The 20,774-nt window shown below is 37.6% G+C and overlaps 1 protein-coding gene across 1 annotated transcript; it reads left to right on the plus strand.

Moving 5' to 3' along the window:
- The first annotated feature begins 439 nt into the window (after window positions 1-439).
- LOC139717689 (man(5)GlcNAc(2)-PP-dolichol translocation protein RFT1-like) lies at window positions 440-15,648 on the plus strand. Its single transcript, XM_071629191.1, has 13 exons — window positions 440-511; window positions 813-904; window positions 2,224-2,340; window positions 3,304-3,493; window positions 6,202-6,303; window positions 8,104-8,238; window positions 8,707-8,785; window positions 9,421-9,602; window positions 10,809-10,953; window positions 12,049-12,154; window positions 13,229-13,357; window positions 14,288-14,408; window positions 15,077-15,648. The coding sequence occupies exons 1-13, from the start codon at window positions 440-442 to the stop codon at window positions 15,362-15,364; spliced, it is 1,758 nt and encodes a 585-aa protein (XP_071485292.1). The 3' UTR covers window positions 15,365-15,648.
- Window positions 15,649-20,774: the final 5,126 nt, after the last annotated feature.

Consider the following 20,774-nt stretch of genomic DNA (forward strand, 5'->3'; position numbering starts at 1 on the left):
GGTAACTTTGATCACCTGTTACTCCTACCCATGCCTTACTGCCCCCACCTGTATTTCTCGTTTATCCATGAAGCTAATGAATGCAGCTTCTCAGTTTAAAACATTTCGGGATTGTAGACAAGAGTAATTGACATTCACCCAGGTCACAGTGAACAGTACAGCATTCACACAATTCTGTAAATTTGACTGAGACTAACCAAGATACAAGTTTGACTATGCACCAAAGTATTTTCTACATTTTAGTAGAAAATGAAATTTGAAAAGTCTATCTTTTGTGCACAGCTGCACTAGACTGTTCTTTGTCATGTGACATATCAATGTGGGTATTTCAAGTTGGGGTATATCTAAGCCTTGATAGGTATTTTGACTATACTGAGTGTATATATAGCTGGTCACCTTACATAAGGATTATAATTGTATTATTCCATCACAGGGCATCATGGCGTCTGACAGGAGTCAGTCGGTTCTGGCCAGCAGTGCCAAGTCGGCCTCTTACAACATGGTGCTACAGGTGAGTCTTGAGAAATGTCAGTATCTTCTAGAACACCGACTGTCATCGCAACTTGCATCTTGCCTACATGAGAAGTCTCAGTGTATTTGTATGTAGTGGTGAAATACTGTAAATGTGGACATTTTTACCGTGTGGAAATTTTCATGCATTTCACATGACATAGTATTCAAATTTTTTGGCAGTTATTTTTGTATTCTGGCTAAATGCGCACTTGAATTATGTATGTGCCTAAAATTATGAAATTATAAAAGTATGCGTTGAAAAGTAACATACAATGGTTCTTCAATCTTACTTTTCACAGGTGATGTTTCGAGTTGCTACCTTTATGCTGAATGCATTCATCATTAAGTATGGATACGTTCATGAAGACATGCTTGGGCTTGTTAACGTCAGGTGAGATTATTTGTAAATACCCAGAATATGTGGCAAAAGAGATGTGACAAAATGATGGCCTTTATGTTTCAAGATTACTATGGGACATTACCTCACCCCCCCCCCCCCAAAAAAAAAAAAATAGAACATTGTATTTCACCGAAGCCAGAAGTTGAGATGTAATCAGTCACCTTCATTTAGTTCTCTTAAAGCTTTTTCTGTACGTGCTATATGATGCAAAGTATAATAAGCTCTTTCACCTTCAGATGGAATTCAGTTACTCTTGTTTTTTGTTTGTTTGCTTGTTTTTTTTTTTTGCTTGTATGATGTATCCAGTTTGCTTACAAGCATTAATTGCTTCCTTAGCAATTATATTTCTTCTCTCTACTGCATCAAGTTTAAAAAAAAGATACACACCACTGTAACAATGTTCAGGCACAACATATTAGTTTGCAGCTGTAGGAACTTAGATATGTAATATACTGTCTGATTGTGTATTTGATTATAAACATAAATTGTGAGCACCTTGAGCACCTTGGAGTGGATATGTTGTGTGTTATAAATGTCTGTATTATTATTATCATTATTATTATTATTATTATTATTATTATTATTATTATTATTATTATTATTATTAATATTATCATCATTATTATTATTATTATTATTATTATTATTATTATTATTATTATTATTATTATTATTATTATTATATTAGTTGAATCATTCAGTATGTGGTGTGCTCTTAATAGAAATTTAATGTTTTTCCCCCTGAAATCATCATTGTTCAGCGACCTTTTTAATGCTAGATTGTATATTCTGCCATTTTTTATTACAATGATGTGATACAGCCACACCCTGTGATAGGACTTGCAATTGAACAAATGTGAGTGTTTGCCTGTGCAGTGTATATCTAAAGGCATCATTTACCATTTGCTAATGAAACAGAAACCCTGCTAAAGTGCTTCAAAATAGTTCTAAAATGTGAGTTAAGGATAGAAACAAGCAATGTAAAAATGTTAATCAGTACAAATCAATGTGAAGTATTGTTAAATATACAAATTGTGAACAATAGTTATAATAAAGTTGTTTGTAGAAAAAAAAAATCTACAGTTATGGTTTATTGAGAAAATTGTGATATCTCCTTATATCTTAGGCTTTATTGCAAAATTTTTATATGGTAGGATTTTTTGTGATACAACTTACCTACACATAAATGCATCAAATGTGACAACTTGAACATTTTTGGAATCACTGCTCCCAATGATAAACAGTACCTTTAAATGAGCATGATCTGAGAATCTCTCCATTTTCCATGTCTTATCATCTTCTCCCATCAGGTTGACCCTGCTGTATTCCACCATCCTGTTCCTAGCCAGGGAGGCCTTCCGTAGGGCCTGCCTCAGCCAGCCAGACAAACATTGCTGGCCCCAGGTCATCAACCTCCTCTGGTGCACGTGAGTTTATTACTCCTGTCTGAATGGACTCTACTGATGTACTAACATTTGTTTGGCAGAGACTCAGAATGAATGACCTTAACATAGTTACTCCTTACACAGCCTTTAGAGCTAGGGCCCTTACATTTGTCGACTAAAAATATCATTATCTAAATTTTATGCAAAGCTAAAGGGCAGTGGCTGTTCCTGAGAACCAGAAAGTTGACATGAAGCTTGTTCAACATAGCTACAGCTAATGCTTGCTAACTGAATTAAAGTATCAAAGTATATTCTGCCTGAACAAAATGACGGAGTATCCTATAGCAAAGTCATTTGATGAAGAAAGAAAAATATGTATTTTTGTATTCTACTGAGTTATTGCACTTTGACATATTGCTAGCAAAGGAGATGCCCTTACTTGTTTGGTGATCAATATGTCCCAAGCTGTCTTCTTGGTACCATTGACGATTTGTTTGTTTGTTTGTTTGTTTGTTTGTTTGTTTGGTGTTTTTTTTTACTATCATCTTACTGATTGTTTTAAAAAAACGTATGAGAAGATTATGTATCAAATAGATATTTGAAGCATTTGGTGGAAAAATGAGAAGTATGGGGTGCTCCAATAACTCAATCTTTATGTAATCCTGCTTTCAAATTGTGATAAATAAATGTTGACAACGTTTGTTACCTTAATGTTGTGTTCAAATTATATGCTGGCTTTTGTAGCACATGCTGAAATCTGTGAATTGCTCAGATAATGGTCCTATAATTATGTAATTCTCCTTCCTCCATAGTATCAATTTGTATAGTGTACTGCGTCTCGACAGTGTTATTAAGTAATATTTTTGTCAATGTGTTTGTGACTGTACTGCGACAATCTCAGTGATCAAAACTTATATCCATAATGTCTAAATGATCATCACTTTGTAATTGGGAGGGCCTTTGTTGTTTTTATTTAATGATATCTGACTCCTTTCTACTCACTAGAGTTCCACTTGGTGCTGTGTGTGCTGTCATACTGAGCTACATATGGATAGCTCTTCTTACCCACCCAGACCCGGAGATCATCCCAGAATATAAGTTCTCCGTCATCGCCTTCGCCTTCTCGGCAGTCGTAGAGCTTTTTGCCGAGCCCTTCTGGGTCATAGGTCAGGCTATGCTCTTCGTCCGACTCAAGGTATGGTTGAGGAACATCTTGCGGCACTGTGCCTGAGGATAGATCAGTGCCACTTTTATATAAACTAGCTTCATACTGAAGAAGATATTACTACAGTTGAACCTCTCGTATCCGGACAAGTCGGGACCGGGGCTCATCCGGATAAGGGATTTGGCCGGATACGGGAGACTCAATGCTTTATACATGTACATATACATACACATGTACTGATGTAGCCCATTGTAGTACCACATGTAGTAATGTGTATACTGCAACCGTTTCATTGTTACACTCAGTAACAGACCCCAAAATAGAGGTTCGTGTTTGCAAGAATGAAATCATTTTCTTTAATAAATTCTTGGGATGATTTACCTAAATAATCATTAAGAAATGTATCAAGTAGATCTTGAAAATAAACAGTACGAGTCGACGAAACTACGCTTCAAATTTCGATCATCACGGCTCGGCTACCCCCTCTCTCTCTTTGTGTGTGTACTGTGCGTGAACAATTTTTGAGTGTTCAATATCATTCGTTACTCAGCCAATGACTCGAAACAATGCATGTCTATCTAGTCATATCGATGGCTGTGTATGGACCTATATGTGGCAATGCGATATGAGAGGACTCGAGCGCATAATCTGTCCATGTTCTTGCGATGATTTGGGGATGTTTGGGGATGTTAAAATGTCTGAATGTAAGCAATTCGGAAGGAAATTTGATGTAATGTATGTTGATCATGTTGGAAGTAGTATGTCATTCATGTGTGTTTGTGTAGGAGTTCTCAAGGAGTTGGGAATCCCCCTTTCCTCCCGTAATCATTAAAAAAAAAATCACGGCGAGATTGCGTCCATATAATAGAGAGATCCGGATAAAGGGAGGCCGGATAATAGAGGTTCAACTGTACTACAGTACACAGTATGCAGTTAGTGTTGCCAATGTCACATGTATGGCACAACATAATTATACTTTGATTTAGTGATAGAGGGTGCACTGTTAGTAATAGTTATGTTGCAGTGACTCTGAAATTTCCAGCTACATTTTACATTGAAACACTCTGAAATAAAGTTTGAAGAGGAAGAGTCCCCCCAAAATATGTGGGTTTAGGGAATGAGGAAAGATTGGTAAACACTCAGTGAAAGTTGGAGGACAATCTGTTCATGGTTGTGAAGTTTTGATGTACCAGTATTGGTTAATTCTATGTGCTTCCCACTCTAGATATCTAGAACCTGTAAATCATTTTATATTATTTTTTTGATGCCACAGTGATAGAAAAATATAAGGAAGATATAAAAGAAATTTCACAAATCTTCATTTTTGTCGAGCCCACCGGAGGTGAGGGGAGACTAAGGGATCGCCTGCGGCGTCTGTCCGTCCGTCGTCTGTCCGTAACGCTACAAAAACTTCAATAACTCTTTGCTCTGGGCTTCAATTGCAATCAAACTTCGAGGGAAGAGGGGTCACACAAAGTTTCACATTTTAACATATATGAAGGTCACCTCAAGGCCAAAGCTCACAGGCAGGGGTCAACAAACTTTTAGAGCCCAATGTTAAGTTTTTATGGCGCATTTCTATTATGGGTCATAACTTTTGATCCATAACTCCATTTGTGAGTAAACTTGAATGGTAGATGTCCCTTGGGGAGTCGATGGTCACCACAAGGTCAAAGGTCACAAGCAGGGGTCAACAAACTTTTAGAGCCCAATGTTAAAGGGACGCAGTCCTCACGAAATTTAAAAAAATATGTTGTTGTTGGTACCTCCAATGAACTACTTTCATAAAAAACAAACTTTCAAATCACCAAATAAGCTCGTACATTTCGGTTAAAAAAGTGTGACTCTGCAAATGAGCAAGTCTTGGCGGAAAGTCATACGTCATCGATGCACAACTCTTTCCAGTGGTGTTCTGCTCGTCATCCCTAGTTATTTATAAATACATGTTTACTATTTATTTTTATATTAATTATATATATAAATAAGCTTGAAATATTTTGTTTGAAATAATAAAACCACATATTGTCACATTTCATGAAAAAATCAGATATGATCATTTTGAACACTTAAATTGGTTTTCTGAGGCACGGCTGTCAACTTGAGAGTAGGGCATCAATGACGTTGCACCTTTTGGCAGGCTCTTACACGATCGCTTGCAGGAATTATTTTTTAAAAATCGCGTACGGAGACAATTTTTGATGTCCACGCGTATAAATTGGTGAAAGGTTATATTTTTTACTCTTCTTAATTATCAGTACAGTGAAAATCTCAGGACTGCTTCCCTTTAAGTTTTTATGGCGTGTTTCGATTATGGGTCATAACTTTTGATCCATAGGTCAGTTTGTGACCAAACTTGGATAGTAGATGTCCCTTGGGGAGTGGATGGTCACCCCAAGGTCAAAGGTCACAGGCAGGGGTCAACGAACTTTAAGGGCCTAATAAATTTTTTATGGCACATTTTTTTTTGCCATAAATTTTCCCCCTTTTATATCTCTTTTTATCTGTTATATCTCTTTTTTTATCTGTTATATCCCATTCGCGTACAATTTCTTGTACGCAAATGGGCGAGACACATTATGGCACTTGCCTTGTTTATGAAAGGTACACATTCCCTGCTTTGTTACTGAGATGCATCAACACAAGTAATATTCTCCATGCCTTTCAGTGGCACTAAGTCAAATTTCCCTTTTAAAAAAAAAAGTTTTGACCCACTTTGTACCTTGCTCACTTTCCAACAGGTGGTGATAGAGGGCGTGGCAGTGGCAGGGAGATGCTTTCTGACTGTGCTCCTCCTCATCGCTATTCCCAGTTTGGGTGTCGTCTCATTCTGTGCTGCTCAGGTAAAGTGTCTGCCACACAAACCTCTGATTCAAATACCATGCCTCTGGTTCATTGCTGGTTGCTGTTGTTTGTTTTTGTTTTTAGAGGTTAACAGCTCTGTTTTTTAACCATTCACATTTGCTATTCATATCTTATTTAGAGGTTACAAGTTTTACCAGTCAAAATGCTATACCACTTTATGGGTATTGTCTATGCCCTCTGAGCTAATGAGTTAAATTACCTCAGAGTGTTTGTAGTGAGATGTCAAAATGTTCTTCCCTTTCCCTTCCTCTCAGAGGTGATCTACCAGTCTATGTGGGAAAGAAATGTTTTATTTGACATTCACCTTCAGAATCTGCTACTTTGTTTGTTTGTTTGTTTGTTTGTTTGTTTGTTTTGTCTCTCCAAAATTATACATCATCGACTGAGAAGCAGAAGGCCATTATTGCAATTTTGGGGATATTGAGTCATTCGAAGCACATTGTAGAGCTCAATCTCCTCTACGTTATGATTTCAATTTTAAATTATTTTCATTTTCAGTAATATGTTGATTATCAAAACCACAATTGGTGCCATTTTACCCCATATTTGGGACAATGCATATAAATCTACCCACTTTTGATTAAATATATTCTTTTTATTTCATGAAAATTGATTGTTTTGTTTTTATTTATGCTCAATTCTTATAACACAAAAGCGTCATTCTGGTTCTCAGCCATCAATGTATTCTTTAACAGATCTCATTATCTCTGAATATGTTTTCTCAAACAAAGCAAAACAAAATGAAGGAATTGAGACTTTTTCTACCATTGTGGCCTTCTGATGCATAAGCTCTTGGCCACACAGAACCTAACACCTGAACCACATTCAGTGTAATATACCGTATGTCCCCCAAAAAAATTACAACGGGACCCTATGCAATGATATCGTTAAAAGTATAGCATCAATCTAAATACAAATTCAGGGTATGAAACTATAACTCATTGCCCACATCTTGCAGAAAACCCCATTCGATTTGCTTCAGTGGTCAAAGAGAAATGAGGAATTTTGTAGAGGATGTCGGGAATCTCATTTGTCCAAGCTCTGTCTATTGTTCACACACAAAATCATCAAAGTGCTAAACTTAGAAGAATCAGACTCATGACATGCTTTACTTCAATCCACATTTCTCTGTGACCGCTTAACCAAATCGAACGGGGATTTCTGCAAAACAGAGCTAAGATGTTATATTTTAAGACCTGTAAGTAGCATTGAAAAAAAAAAATCATATTTGATGTTATCAATGCAAAAATCTGATTGTAATTTTTTGTGTGACATACTGCAGTATGTCCCCCAAAAAATTACAATCAATTTTTCGAATTGATAACATCCAAAATGATCCACCTGTCTAAGTGCTACTTCAGGGTCTCAAAGTATAACATCTTAGCTCCATTTTGCAGAAAACCCCATTCAATTAGGTTAAGCGGTCACAGAGAAATGTAGATTGTTGTAAAGCATGTCATGAGTCTGATTTTTCCGATTTTAGCAATTCAGTGGTCTGGTGCGTGAATAATAGACAGAACTTGGACGAAAGTGATTCCCAACATCCTCTACAAAATTCCTCATTTCTCTTTGACCACTGAAGCAAGTTGAATGGGGGTTTCTGTAAGATGTGGGCAATGAGTTATACATGTAGTTTCATACCCTGAATTTGTAGTTAGATTGATTCACTATTTTTAAAGATATCATTGCGGGGGGTCCCATTGTAATTTTTTTGGGGACATACTGTATATTATCATCGGGCTTGTTCTAAGATGTTGCCAATTTTGCATATTTCACAGGTGGTTTACAGCTACACATGTCTCTTCCTCTACTACCTCTACTTCTCAAATTACGCAACATTCCTCTCCAAGAAAGATGAGGACTTTCCGGTGAAAAGTGTTCGGGATTTCTTTCCCCAGAAACTTCCAGACAAGGTAAGAATCTAGTGAACAAATGAACAGTGTTGTTATATGTGGCTTCACCCTTTCATATGAGACTTGGCTGAAAGAGAAAGTGTAATAAGATACCAAAATCTGATGTCTGATAGAAATATAATGTGAAATTTAGCATCTGGCTTATAGGTAGAAGATGAACAGATAGAACTGTATATTCCATGCGCAGGTCATAAATGTCTATAAGTTGTCGTCTAAACAATATTGATATGTGATACCATTTTACAGTCACTCTCTTCATTTATGTAGTATTACAGAATTTAGTATCATCAAGCTACCAAGGGGACAAACTTAATGTGTTTCAGAATATGCTGAAATAGCTCGGAAGCTATTCTCTTCGATTTTTTTTTTCAGTCATGTTAAAATTTTGTTTCCTTTGATCATATTCTCCCAGAGAAAACTGGAGAAAACATGACTTACATTGTAATTTTGTTGTTGTTATCATTGAAGCCTTGGACAAGTCCAGAGCTGGCCAATCTTACCTGGAGTTTCTTCAAGCAAGGTTTCCTCAAGCAGCTTCTAACAGAAGGTATATATAGCATGACTCTGTCTTGTGTACAGCTTCGCTCTGATGAAAGAAACAATATCTGAATCCCTTGTTCATCGTACCATTCTCCTGAGTATGGAGTCACATTGAGACCAAGATAATCATGTAGCAAAACATCATGTAAACCATGTGTGGCTCATGACAAGAACAGCCTTTGGCTGAAGCAAGTGCCTGTGTGGAAATGAAAAAAAGGAATGAATGAATGATCATCCAATAGAGAGAGGAAATGTAGAAGTTTTCATATGTATGCAATGGACAAGAAGTTCTTACTCTGCAAAGATTTAGTAACATGACTTACAGGAGAACAAATAACTCTTGGAAGCTGGAAGCACATCAAAGTGATGGTTTTTTTTTTAAAGAAGCTTACCATTGTTTGTTGACAATTTGTATTGAAACAAATCAAACAGCCTCCAGACTTTGAACAAATTGCGCATTTGATATTTTGAAAAAAAATGTGGTAATGTTGATAGCATGTTTTTAACCAAAATTAGGGAGTAGGTTTAGATAGTCTCGGACCAGTTGTTTTGTTTAACTTTATGCAAAACAGGAAATGTGTGAGTGATTACACGTGTGAGGGATTACAGAATGTTGATATCTTAATTTTTCTTTTTACCAAGGTGAGCGCTACGTCATGACTTTACTGAATGTTCTGAGCTTCAGCGACCAGGGAATCTATGATGCTGTCAACAATCTTGGGGCACTGGCAGCCAGGTTCATCTTTCTGCCCATCGAGGAGAGTGGTTACCTCTTCTTTGCCCAGACTCTAAAGAGAGGCCAGAGTTTCAAGCAGCAAGACAAGGTCGTGCACCTCTCTGCCTATTCAAGATTAATATTTAAGTCATACTCCCAATCGACCTTAAAAACATAAATACGCAAAATGAAGACTTGTTGGCAAGTGTGTATTTATACTTCATGCAGTTATGCAGAACCAAAGTGTTTACAGCCAAATCTATATTCATATTTGGTTTGAATACAGTTATGCTGAATCAAAAGATGCCAAATGATCATGGCCAGACACTATGCATGGTTTACTGCTTTTACTATCTTTGTCAGGTAAGGAAGATGAGTTCATATTTTTCATAAATTTGTATTTCGTTGACGACTCACATGGAAAATATTTGTATATTAATAATCATCATATATGATGTGTGTAATGATTATCATATTTGATGTGTGTCTTGGTAAAAATAAACATTTTTCTAGGCCAACAGGAAGATGTCAACAACTTTTACAGGGAATGGTAGAGATTCTGGTAAACACCTCACAATTGGTATGCTAGATCAAACTTCATACAGATGTACTTACACCATAAAATATGTCACATTTTGATTTCAAATGCAATTGCAGATGAAAGGTCATTCAATTTGCAAAGTGTGAAAGGGAAAGCTGTTCAGATGTCTAGATGAGACAAGGCATTATACTTGATTCTGTCAAAGGAGTAAAATAAATTTCAAATGTTTAGTGTATTTAAGATCAGAGATGTAGAGTGTTGCATGAAGGAAAATATTGCCTACCATTCTTTTCTCCGCTCAATGCATAAATCATTACGGTAAGCTGTTGAGGACAGGCTGATTTTGCTACCACACGCATTTCCCATAAATGCCTGTCCGAGTATACTTGGCACTCGTCCTCAACAGATAATTTCAAGAGATATGTAGCACCTGCTGCTACAGGGCATCAGAACCATCACTGGCCATCAGGAAGAATCCTGGTAGTCTAGTGGATATGACACCCGTCTAGCAATCATAAGGTTGTGGGTTAGAATCCCACATGAGCGTATCACATGCCTACGATTTTTATCATGGCTGTTACTGAAAAGTACTAAAGAAATTGGTGTGTATTTAACCTGTTGAGGACGGGCTGATATTACTACAACACGTATTTCCCATAGACAGGCGCCCAAGTATACTCTGGGACTCATCCTCAACGGGTTAAGTCGATGAAGCGCAATATGTCAATTAGCTCCATACTATTCTTACTCTGCCATTTCCATTGTATCCTGTAGGACTCCATTAGTCTGGCGTCCAGAGTCCTCCAATCTCTCCTCAAGTTTGTGGTCCTGGTAGGTGTCATCATCCTGGTCTTCGGCTACGCCTACTCCTACCTCCTCCTTGACATCTACGCCGGCAAGGTTCTCAGCTCGTATCCAGGTAGAGTGTTTGGTTTTGAAAACTTGAAAGGGTATAACCCTGAGGTTTTGTGGGGGGTAGGGATGGAGATTAATCAGTAAAGGTTGTTACGTTTGATGATTTGCTGATATTTCAACTGTTATGTTTAGTGTTCCAATTTTCTCAACCACAACTATTGCAGTGTCTCCATGTTTAGTAAGATAACATGTATAGAGTTGTCCCTGGAAAGCATTTTAAGCAATGCTTGGACTTGATTAGGTTGTAGTTAATGTTGTTTGTTGATTGATGATTGCTGTTGTTAGTGTTCATGTTAATAAAGTCTTGCATCAAATTTTTTGATTGCAACTTATTGACAAACTGTTGTACATTGATGTAATGAGCACTAATCAATCAGTGTTTTAGTAGTAGCCATGACTAAAATAAAATACGGGTGTACATACTCGGGCTGGATTCAAACCAACAATCTGATAAATATATAGTTCCCGCTTCGTGCTATAAGGATTAGAACCAGCACTGGCTGTTGGGTGGAAGCTGGGTGGTCTAGTTGTTAGTGTTGTTGTTACGTTGTTACTCGTGCGGTTTCTGAGTTTTTACTGATGCGTGCTTCTTGTTTCATCCAATACTGTATACGCCATATATTTTGTGAGTCTAAATTTTAGTGAATCAGGAATTCCCGGTGATTTCGCGAGTGGTTAAATACACCAGCACTGGCTGTTGGGTGGAAGCTTAGTGGTCTAGTTGTTAGTGTTGTTGTTACGTTGGTACTCTTGTGGTTTCTGAGTTTTTAGTGATACGTGCTTGTTGTTGCATCCAATACTGTATACGCCATATTATATTTCGCGAGTCTAAATTTTCGTGAATCGGGAATTCCCGGCAATTTCGCGAGTGGTTAAATTCGTGATCATGGAGTCCTATACTCAAAAGGAAAAGTGTACTTGCGTACATCACATTGACATTGGGATCAGAGTCAGTATTTTCGAGTGTCTTCAATTTAGCGAATAACACCAGACTCGCGAAATCCGCGAAAATAAAAACCTAGCAAAATATTCGGCATATACAGTAAACTAATGATAAGTGATTGTAAGAATAATGTGCTCTCATGATCTTACCTCACAGGTCCCAAGCTGTTGCGCTGGTTCTGTGTCTACGTCCTCCTCATTGCTATTAATGGGACTACAGAGTGTTTTGTGTTTGCTGCTATGAGTCGGCAGGATGTAGACAGGTCAGTCTGTATTCTCATCATCTGCAGACCTTCTGTCAATCCCTCCACCTCTTGTCCTCTGCTTCTAACTTATCCGTCTCTCTCTGTCCTTCCTTCTTTCTTCATCCCTTCTATATCTTACAAATTCCAACACACAAAACAAAAGTAACATTGGGAGACAGAGCATTTGCCTGTGCAGCTCCCAAACTCTGGAATGACCTACCATTAGAAGTCAGGAAATCCCCAACTGCAGCAGTCTTTAAATCACGACTCAAAACACATCTTCTCATTTAACTGTCTATTATCATCAAGTATATCAGAAGCTTTGCAGCGCAGAAGAATATATGTTTACAGGTTTTGCACTTTATAAATTGATATAGTATGATGATGATGATGATGATGATGATGATGATGATTATTATCATCATTATTATCTTTCCTTTGTGCCCACTCGGCTGCTTTTAGCCCTTTGTTTTTCTGTCCGTCTTTTTCTTCAGTCTACCTCTCCTCTCCCATTATTCATTTGCTGTTCCCTGTCCCCTCTTTCTTCCTCCTGTTCATGCATTCTTTCCTTTTGATAAAGCCTCTCAGCTTTGCAGTGCCTTTGAGATGATACAGTTTTCCGTCAACATGTATACCTAAAACCAGAAAAATTCGTGGCATGAAACTTTCGCGAATTGAAAGTGACAGCCTTTTTTGATGCATCAAATTTTCCCAAATTGCCACAGGCACTCAATACATAAAAGTGTAGACTAGACTTTATCTCATGCATTTTAATTTTGTGAATTTTGGCTACTCACAAAATTTGTGAAAATTTCTTTCAGGCAAAAATTTCTGGTTTTACAGTATGTAGCAAAAATATCTAATATGTGATTACACATATTGTAATTGTTCTGTACACACGCTGTATATGTGATAACGCATGTATCCTTCTTGACATATTTACCCTTCTATTGGTGTATATTCCAGCAGTGAAACGGGATGAGAGAGAAATAAGGTGGCTAACCCGTAAATTCCATATCACTTTTTCCTTCTCAGCACAGTGCTGCCTCGTGTCCATTTCTTTACTTGCATCGTATTTTCTCACAATTGCAGGTATAACAAAAAAATGCTGGGTTTCTCCGTCATATTCCTGACGTCATCGTGGTACCTCACAAAGAGCGTTGGCAGCGTGGGTTTCATCATGGCGAACTGCCTCAACATGATGGCTAGAATTCTACACAGGTGTGTTGCCATACTGTCACTAAGGCCTGAATTCACGAAGGTGGTACAAATGAAACCATGGTTTAAACCATGGAGCGCCAAGTGTTGCATGGAATTTTTCATTACGAAATCAGTCATTTCGTCGATGAAATGATTATTTTGTAATGAAATGACAACATTTTGTACCTAAATGTACATTTCGTCCACGAAATGATAATTTCATTAACGAAACGGTCATTTTGTCGAGGAAATTACCAATTTCGTAACGAAATATTCCATGTGACACTTGGCGCTCCATGGTTTAAACCATGGTTTCATTTGTACCACCTTCGTGAATTCAGGCCTTTATGTCTTCATAAGATGAGTGTGGTGGATGAGTAGATTTGCTGCAAATGACCCCAATCTGTGACAAGAATAAACACTCTTTATTGAGAAGTCAGTCTTAACATTCAGACTCATTTCAGAGAACATACAGTCTATTTTTTTGGTTTATTTCTAATTTGCATTTTCAGCAGGACAGAGTGGAATATCTCGTAGAATACCAATACAAAACTCAAAATCAGCTACAATCCAACATCTCTCTCAAAATTACAGTCTCCTTTCACCCCTGTGGAAGATGAGGGATGAAACTGTGTGAAAAACACAGGCAAATATAATCTTACTTGCTCATGTAGGCAATATTTTAATATGCTGTTTTTTTGCTTTTGAAAGGAGTGAAAACATTTATGTTTAACCCGTTGAGGACGAGTCCCGAGTATACTCGGGCAGGGGTATATGGGAAATGTGTGTTGTAGCAAAATCAACCCGTCCTCAAATGGTTAAACATGAATATATCTTATGCTTCTACTGAGACTATGTTTTTGTTATATTGTCCTACAAGGAGAGTCCTCTTGTGAGATTAAAGTTTTATAACTTTGTTTTTGTCTTTTCTTTGTTTGTTTTTCATTCCAGCATCTATTTCATTACAAAGTACTACTCAGGGAGTCCCTACAAGCCTCTGAGGGGATTACGTCCATCCGTCTTCGTTCTCATCACTCTGGCTTTCTCCTGGCTTTTTACTACCATGTCAGAAGTAAGACTGAGTGGCTGTCATTGGAGCATAGCTGCACTCTTTTGGCTCAACAAACTCGCTTTAAGTGCTAGATTTTTTCTCATTTAAACTTTATATAATGTTTTGCAATTTTTATTGTATGTGCACAGAGATACAAGGAAAGGAATAAAGTATTTTTAGGAGATAGAGGCATAAAGGCACTTCTTTTCGGAAGTGATCAAATCTAATTCTGTGATAGAAGTGAAAGATTTGAGAAGACAAGAATCTTTACTTTCTATCCACAAAGTCCCCCCCCCCCCCCATTTTTCATTTTGACTGTGTGTATTCAAATGAGTGTAGCAAAACCAAGTTATTTTACTAATTGATTTAAAACTTTCATCTGAGTGAAAATTAGATATTAGTCAGAGAAAAGAACAAACCTCTGTCAAGTGATTTGGAATATGCAATATCTTCTGCTCCAGTATAGGAGCTCTCCCTTCAGTCTATGTCTCACATACATGCTAAAGTAGCTTGATGCATCATATGTTTCATATTCCTGGCGACATACAGAGTGTACGCCATGTCCAGTCTCTTGAGCATCATGTGCTGGTTGGTGGTTTGCAAATTGCTTTCAAAGTTATCAAAGCCCCGATCATCTCCCAAATCTCCCTAATTCCAACATGTTTTGTTCCTCTGTTGTCTTCCTCTAGATGAAATACTGCAAGAAGACCAGCCCGTGGTCACACCGCCTCACACACATCGGCATCGGAGCGGTGTGCCTCCTGGTTGTCATGGCAACCATCCTGCTGACGGAGAAGGAGCTGGTATCCTTCATCCGGGAGCAGTGGAGGGCAAGGAGGAGAGCTCAGGAGGAGGGGATCAGGGCGAGGACGAGGCGGATGCAAGAAGAGGAGGAGGAGGAGGAGGAGGAGGATGGAGAGGACGAAAAGATGAGGGACCAAGATGAGATGATTGCAGGGAAGGAGAAAGTTCAATGATCACATTCTCTCTCTCTCTTCTATCAATCCTGAAGTATATGGTTGCCGAGAGTTGCCAAAGAATGTGATTTGTTTGTGGAAGGAGATCGTTATTTATGAAGAGACATTATTTGATGTTTCGGAAAGTGGTGGAATTTGGAGTGGATATTGTCTACAATTTGGAGAAAATTCATTTTCCAGTGCCCTGCCCGGTATGTGATGTGTGTTATGATGGGGATCCAATGCTGAAAAATTGTTGAAGGAAAATCATTTGAGTACTGTTAAACCAGAAATGTTCGTGAGCATTTTAATTTTGATGAATTCACGAGAGCCTAGATTTGTAAGCTTAAAATGCGTGTGAAAGTTCTTGTCTACACTGTGTGCATTGAATGCCAGTAGCAATTTGCAAAAATTTCATGCCACGTAAAAAGCTGTTGGCTCCAATATGCGAAAATTTAATGGCGTGTAATACACCGTCAGCTCCATTTTTGCGAAAATATCTTGCTTTACAGCAGTGCTCACCAGGAATGAATATCGACATTATCTTATATGAAAGTCCAGAGTGAAGTACCATATGTATATCATATGCAGTTAATATGTTGCAAATATAAGTACATAAATGCATTTCAAGTGATGTAAATTTCATTTGCAGTTAAATGTTTCTACCTTGTGTTTGTGTAATGTGGCTGCAAGTTAATCTTTTGTTTTCTTTGGTTTTTTTCTTGTGTGTTTGTTTGTTTGTTTGTTGTTCAATACAAAGATGCTTAAAATGTTGAAGAGGTGTTTTAATACAGCTTCTACCAATATTGTGGATTATGTAGTGGACTTGACAATCTGTGTGTGCACAAAAACATGAGTTTTGATCTCAAGTATACACTCCAGCAGATCTTTGCAGCGAGTTGACCTTTGTTCATCCTCAGTGATAACACTCTAAGCCAAGGTCAGTGTGCAGACTCATGACAGTTTGGACAGTCATTTCTGAAGTGAGATTAATGACCATTGCATTATCTGTGAGGAGTTAATGATTGAAGCATGATCTATAAATGAGTATTCTATGGGGTAGTTGCCTTCGAAAGAAAGTTCAAAGAGAAAACCCAAGTCCATTCACTCAAACACCTTTGGAGATAGGCAAGAGTACAAGTGTTTGCTGTTGCTTTTAGGGTTGGGTTTCTTTTTTTTCAATGTTTGTGAGATTAGCACTGATTTGTAACGTGGTCCGATGCCGTGAGGAGTTCAGCAAAAATTTGTGTCATCTAAATATATATAGATGAGAATTAAAGGATGAGTCCACCTTCATATACACAAGGATTGAGTGAATGCAGCAATATTAGTAGAACAGAGTTTTAGGAAGATCATACAATCCGTTCATAAGGTATGAATTTTTAAAATGTTTGCACGGTCACTGCTGGATGAGAAGACTACTACAGTGTATGATGTCACATGCGTAGAACGATATAAGGAAAATATAAAGAGAATTCCACAAAATTTCATTATTTGAAGAAAAGTACACATTCCCTCGTCTCACTACTGACATATGTTCAGGGTAATATTCCCTTTCCTTCTAAAAGAGACAAGTCAGGTGCTCTACTATTATGCGAGAAAAGTGGATATATGCTGAATTTTCTTTATACTTTCCTTGTATTGTTCTACGCACATGACAGCACAAGCTGTAGTAGTCTTCTCATCCAACAATGGCGGCACTGAAACTTCAAAAATTCATCATTTTTTAACAGATTGTCCAATTTTCCTCAAACTTTCACTGATGTGTGTCACTGATATTGCAGCATTCTCTCAATCCCTATGTATATGAAGGTGGACTTGCACTTTAAGTTACAAGGACTAAATATCCATGGTATTGCAGGGTTGAAAATATCAAAAATGTTTTATTTCTTATCCTTAATATAATAAAAGCAGCAGTGTTTGGAAAGCAAATTGGAAAATTGTGTATTTTCACAATCAAAATTTAAGACTTTGTAAAGCATTTTACTTTGATACTGACTGTCCATCTACTTAGTTCTCCAGTATCTTCCATGTGATTGGTGGATATGGGACAAGGGATAACATTTTCCTCAGATGAACCAATGAGACAGCTCCATAATTTTCTAAATGCTGATTCCGTGTTTACTTTCGTTGTGCATATGGAGCTAGCATTGCCAGTTGAACAAAATACAATGTATCATGTCAACTATGATTAATTCAAGTCCTGATGAATTATATGCAGTAGAAGTGTCAACATTTCTTCCTTAAAGTTGAACTCATGGTTCAGGTTTGATTCAGAGGTCAAAATATAGATTCTTTGATCCATGAAGGCAGTTATATGCCACAATATTTCATCTGCACAAGGTATTGGATGTCACAGGATAATGCGTGTGGAGTATGTCTATGAGAAAATAAGAGAGAAAACAAACAAACAAACAAAACAGCTGTATAATCTTTGGACTCAACTGTATACCACTACACATATTCAATCAGCAACAAAATCTGTGCTGCATCCGCGTTCTTGTAGACATGAGTGGGTTGAAAATGACTGGAAAGGGACACTAAAAGAAATATTCCATTACTGCCATAGCAGTGCTAGGTGTGCTCCTGTAGCTTAAGGCCAATATCACCAAAAGACAAAACAAATCGGTAAGATTTATTCACTGTTTTCTAAGAAAATAATGACATGGTTCTGTGCTAGGGCTGTTGCTATCAGCAGTTCAACTTTGTGCTTTTTAGTGACTTGACCAGATGAAAAACATATCATGCAAGATATTCTGATGCCCTGTTGATTTGATATTTATGTGTACCTCAGGTTTCTGTGAGCTGCAGGTTAAATGTGCATGTACAATATACTGCCAATTACCAACAAAATTATGAGATCAAAGTAATTGGGGGAAAATGTACTGTGTGTTCTCTCCTCGTAGTAATGTCGAGCAACTTCAAAATGTGGAGTTCAATGATTTAAAAAAATGGGGTTCTGCAGAGACTCCAACCCATGCACCTTCTGATCTGGAGACTCTCCCGCCTGAAACCCTTGACAAACGGGAGACTCCAAGTTGATGTGCGTGAAGTGCACATCACGAGCACGAAGTGTGAAGTTCCTTGCGGCCGGGGTCCAGGGCCCTTAAGCGGGCCCTGGAAGCTCTAGGGTTCTAGATGCCCTCTCGTGCTATCTAAGGCTTATTTTTCAACATACGATGGCAATAAGTAAGAAATCCTTTCCAATGGGAGACACAGAGCCAGGGCGGGAGAAACTAAATCTCAAGCGGGAGAACGGGAGATTTTGCAAAAATGGGCTTTCGGCGGGAGATCTCCTGTGGAAAGCGGGAGAGTTGGAGTCTCTGGTTTTGTGATATGTTTTCAAGATTGTAATAAAACAAAATCAAGTTCTGTTTGACTTTTAATGGAGGCTTGTAGTGAGGGACTTTCTTCTGAGTTCTGAAACTTTGCTCCAAAGAAGTTTGCTCCAAAATCCTTTGTTTGAAGACATTGTCCTAGTGTGACCAGTGATTTGTGTATTCTTCATTGTGTTTATCTGTTATTCTCATTATTAGTTTTCCTCAAAAGTCCTCTGATTGGTGAGTTGGGATTTACTTTTGTCAGCTATAATAAGTTTATGATTTCATCTTGTGTTGTTGTGATGGCTGTAAGTGGGATTGTTTTAGTTGGATGTGTGATTTGTATATTTCTAATCATGGTGTTTACTTGTGGTGTGTGAATCTTGCATTGTATGTGTGACATAATGCAGATCATATGGGCCTATGCCTCCGACCGTGGCGAAACACCGAGCACCATTTCAAAATATTCATTTCCTTCAAACAAATTGACATAATTATAGCGCATGGTAAATTTATATATATTTTTATATTTCCATGTGAATTGCTTTTCTGTGCAGAGTTTGGCCAGATTGTCACGTGACCAAAGAAATTCTTCATGTTTAACTCCTGTGTAAGAAGGCTGATTTGAAATGATTGATGCCAAGTCGTACTGACAGTAGCCCTGCGCATTTGAGCTGAGAAATCGTGTGTATACAATTATATTTTTGTACCACCGTTGAACACAATAAATCAATATAAACACCCATCTCTGGTGTTTCTGTCAAACCTGTAAGTATTGTTTATTGCATTAATCATGATATTGATGATAGCGAATATTCAAGAACAGTATCCAAACAGGGAGGTGAGATGCACCTCCCTTATCCAAATTAAGAATTCTTGTGTCGAGTTGTTTTTATTGCAGCTGAATGACAAATTACCATTCATCTACATAAATACACACCGATTGTGTACTGTTAGAGTAATATCCGTGATAAAATCATGGGCATAGGATACATACTTGGGTGGGCTTCCAACCCATGACCTAATTGCTAGATAGACGTCGTATCCACTAGACTACCGTGCTTACGCCCCACATCCAGTGATAGTTCTGATTCCTTGTAGCTGCGGGTACTGCGTATTTATTACTAAAAAACCTGAAATTCAATTGTATATTTATCTCGATGAAGGGCAATTAAGTTCATATAAAAACAACTCAACGCTAGCATCAATAATTGAACAAGTATGTAGTACATAATATATGTACCCGCAGAACTGTCTAGCAATCAGGAGGTTGTGGGTTCGAATTCCACCCAAGTATGCCCATGATTGCTATCATAGCCATTACTAAAAAATGCTCAATCGTCGATATGCAGTTACATCGGTAAAAAACAAATATTGTCAATCTGTGGCAATGAGCATAGTAGGCTTACCAATACGATTACATTGTATTGTTAAAGTCATAGTGATGCCATTATTATTGTCGCATTCTTATAGTCGTAATTTTTGTCACTATTTGCATCTGTGCATCAAAAATGCTAATCAAAGTTCATCCACTTGTGTACCAAATGTCCCTCAGTGGTTTTCACTTTCACACCAAGCTGAAAGTAGCACTGTCCCTTGTCACCTGTTCATACCAGCACTCAAAGCAGCGGAAACTATAAATAGCATAGTAATTACAATAGTCACATAATTTTTTACTGGGTTTGTTTTTCAGTGCCTGGAGAGGTTGAAAGTGCATGGACTACACAGTGCAGCCTCTTTCTTCGTTATTAGAGTTGTCCTTTAAAGGGGTAGTATAGTTTTGTTTGAGATGGGGATTCAGGTTTTAACTTTTTGCCGGATGATTAGAAACCACTTACGATTCTGGGAAGAATGAAAAGTTTACTTGATGAAAATCAGGTTTGAAATGGCTGAGATATCAAAAAACAAAGCAAAACAAATACAGATTGGTCTTTAAAAATCCACCTTTTTATTAGGAGCTTTTTGTTTTTTGGATATGTGAGCCGTTTCAAAACCAATTTTCATCAAGAAGACTTTCCATTCCTCCTAGAATCATTATATAATATGCTCTGTAATATTTCATATAAGTGGTTTCTAATCATGTCACAAAAAGTTTGAAACATGGGGGGGGG

This window comes from Diadema antillarum, unplaced genomic scaffold (genome assembly GCF_040938485.1).
Source record: "Diadema antillarum isolate AM-2024a unplaced genomic scaffold, OU_Dant_1.0 scf00000081, whole genome shotgun sequence".
Lineage (NCBI taxonomy): Eukaryota > Metazoa > Echinodermata > Echinoidea > Diadematoida > Diadematidae > Diadema > Diadema antillarum.

Bases quoted from the DNA above. Each gene is read 5' to 3' on its own strand.
- LOC139717689 (XM_071629191.1), top strand. From the start codon at position 440: ATGGCGTCTGACAGGAGTCAGTCGGTTCTGGCCAGCAGTGCCAAGTCG. The intron at 8,786-9,420 runs GTATATATAGCA...CTTTTTACCAAG, and splicing joins CAAGCAGCTTCTAACAGAAG to GTGAGCGCTACGTCATGACT. The intron at 10,954-12,048 runs GTAGAGTGTTTG...CTTACCTCACAG, and splicing joins GGTTCTCAGCTCGTATCCAG to GTCCCAAGCTGTTGCGCTGG.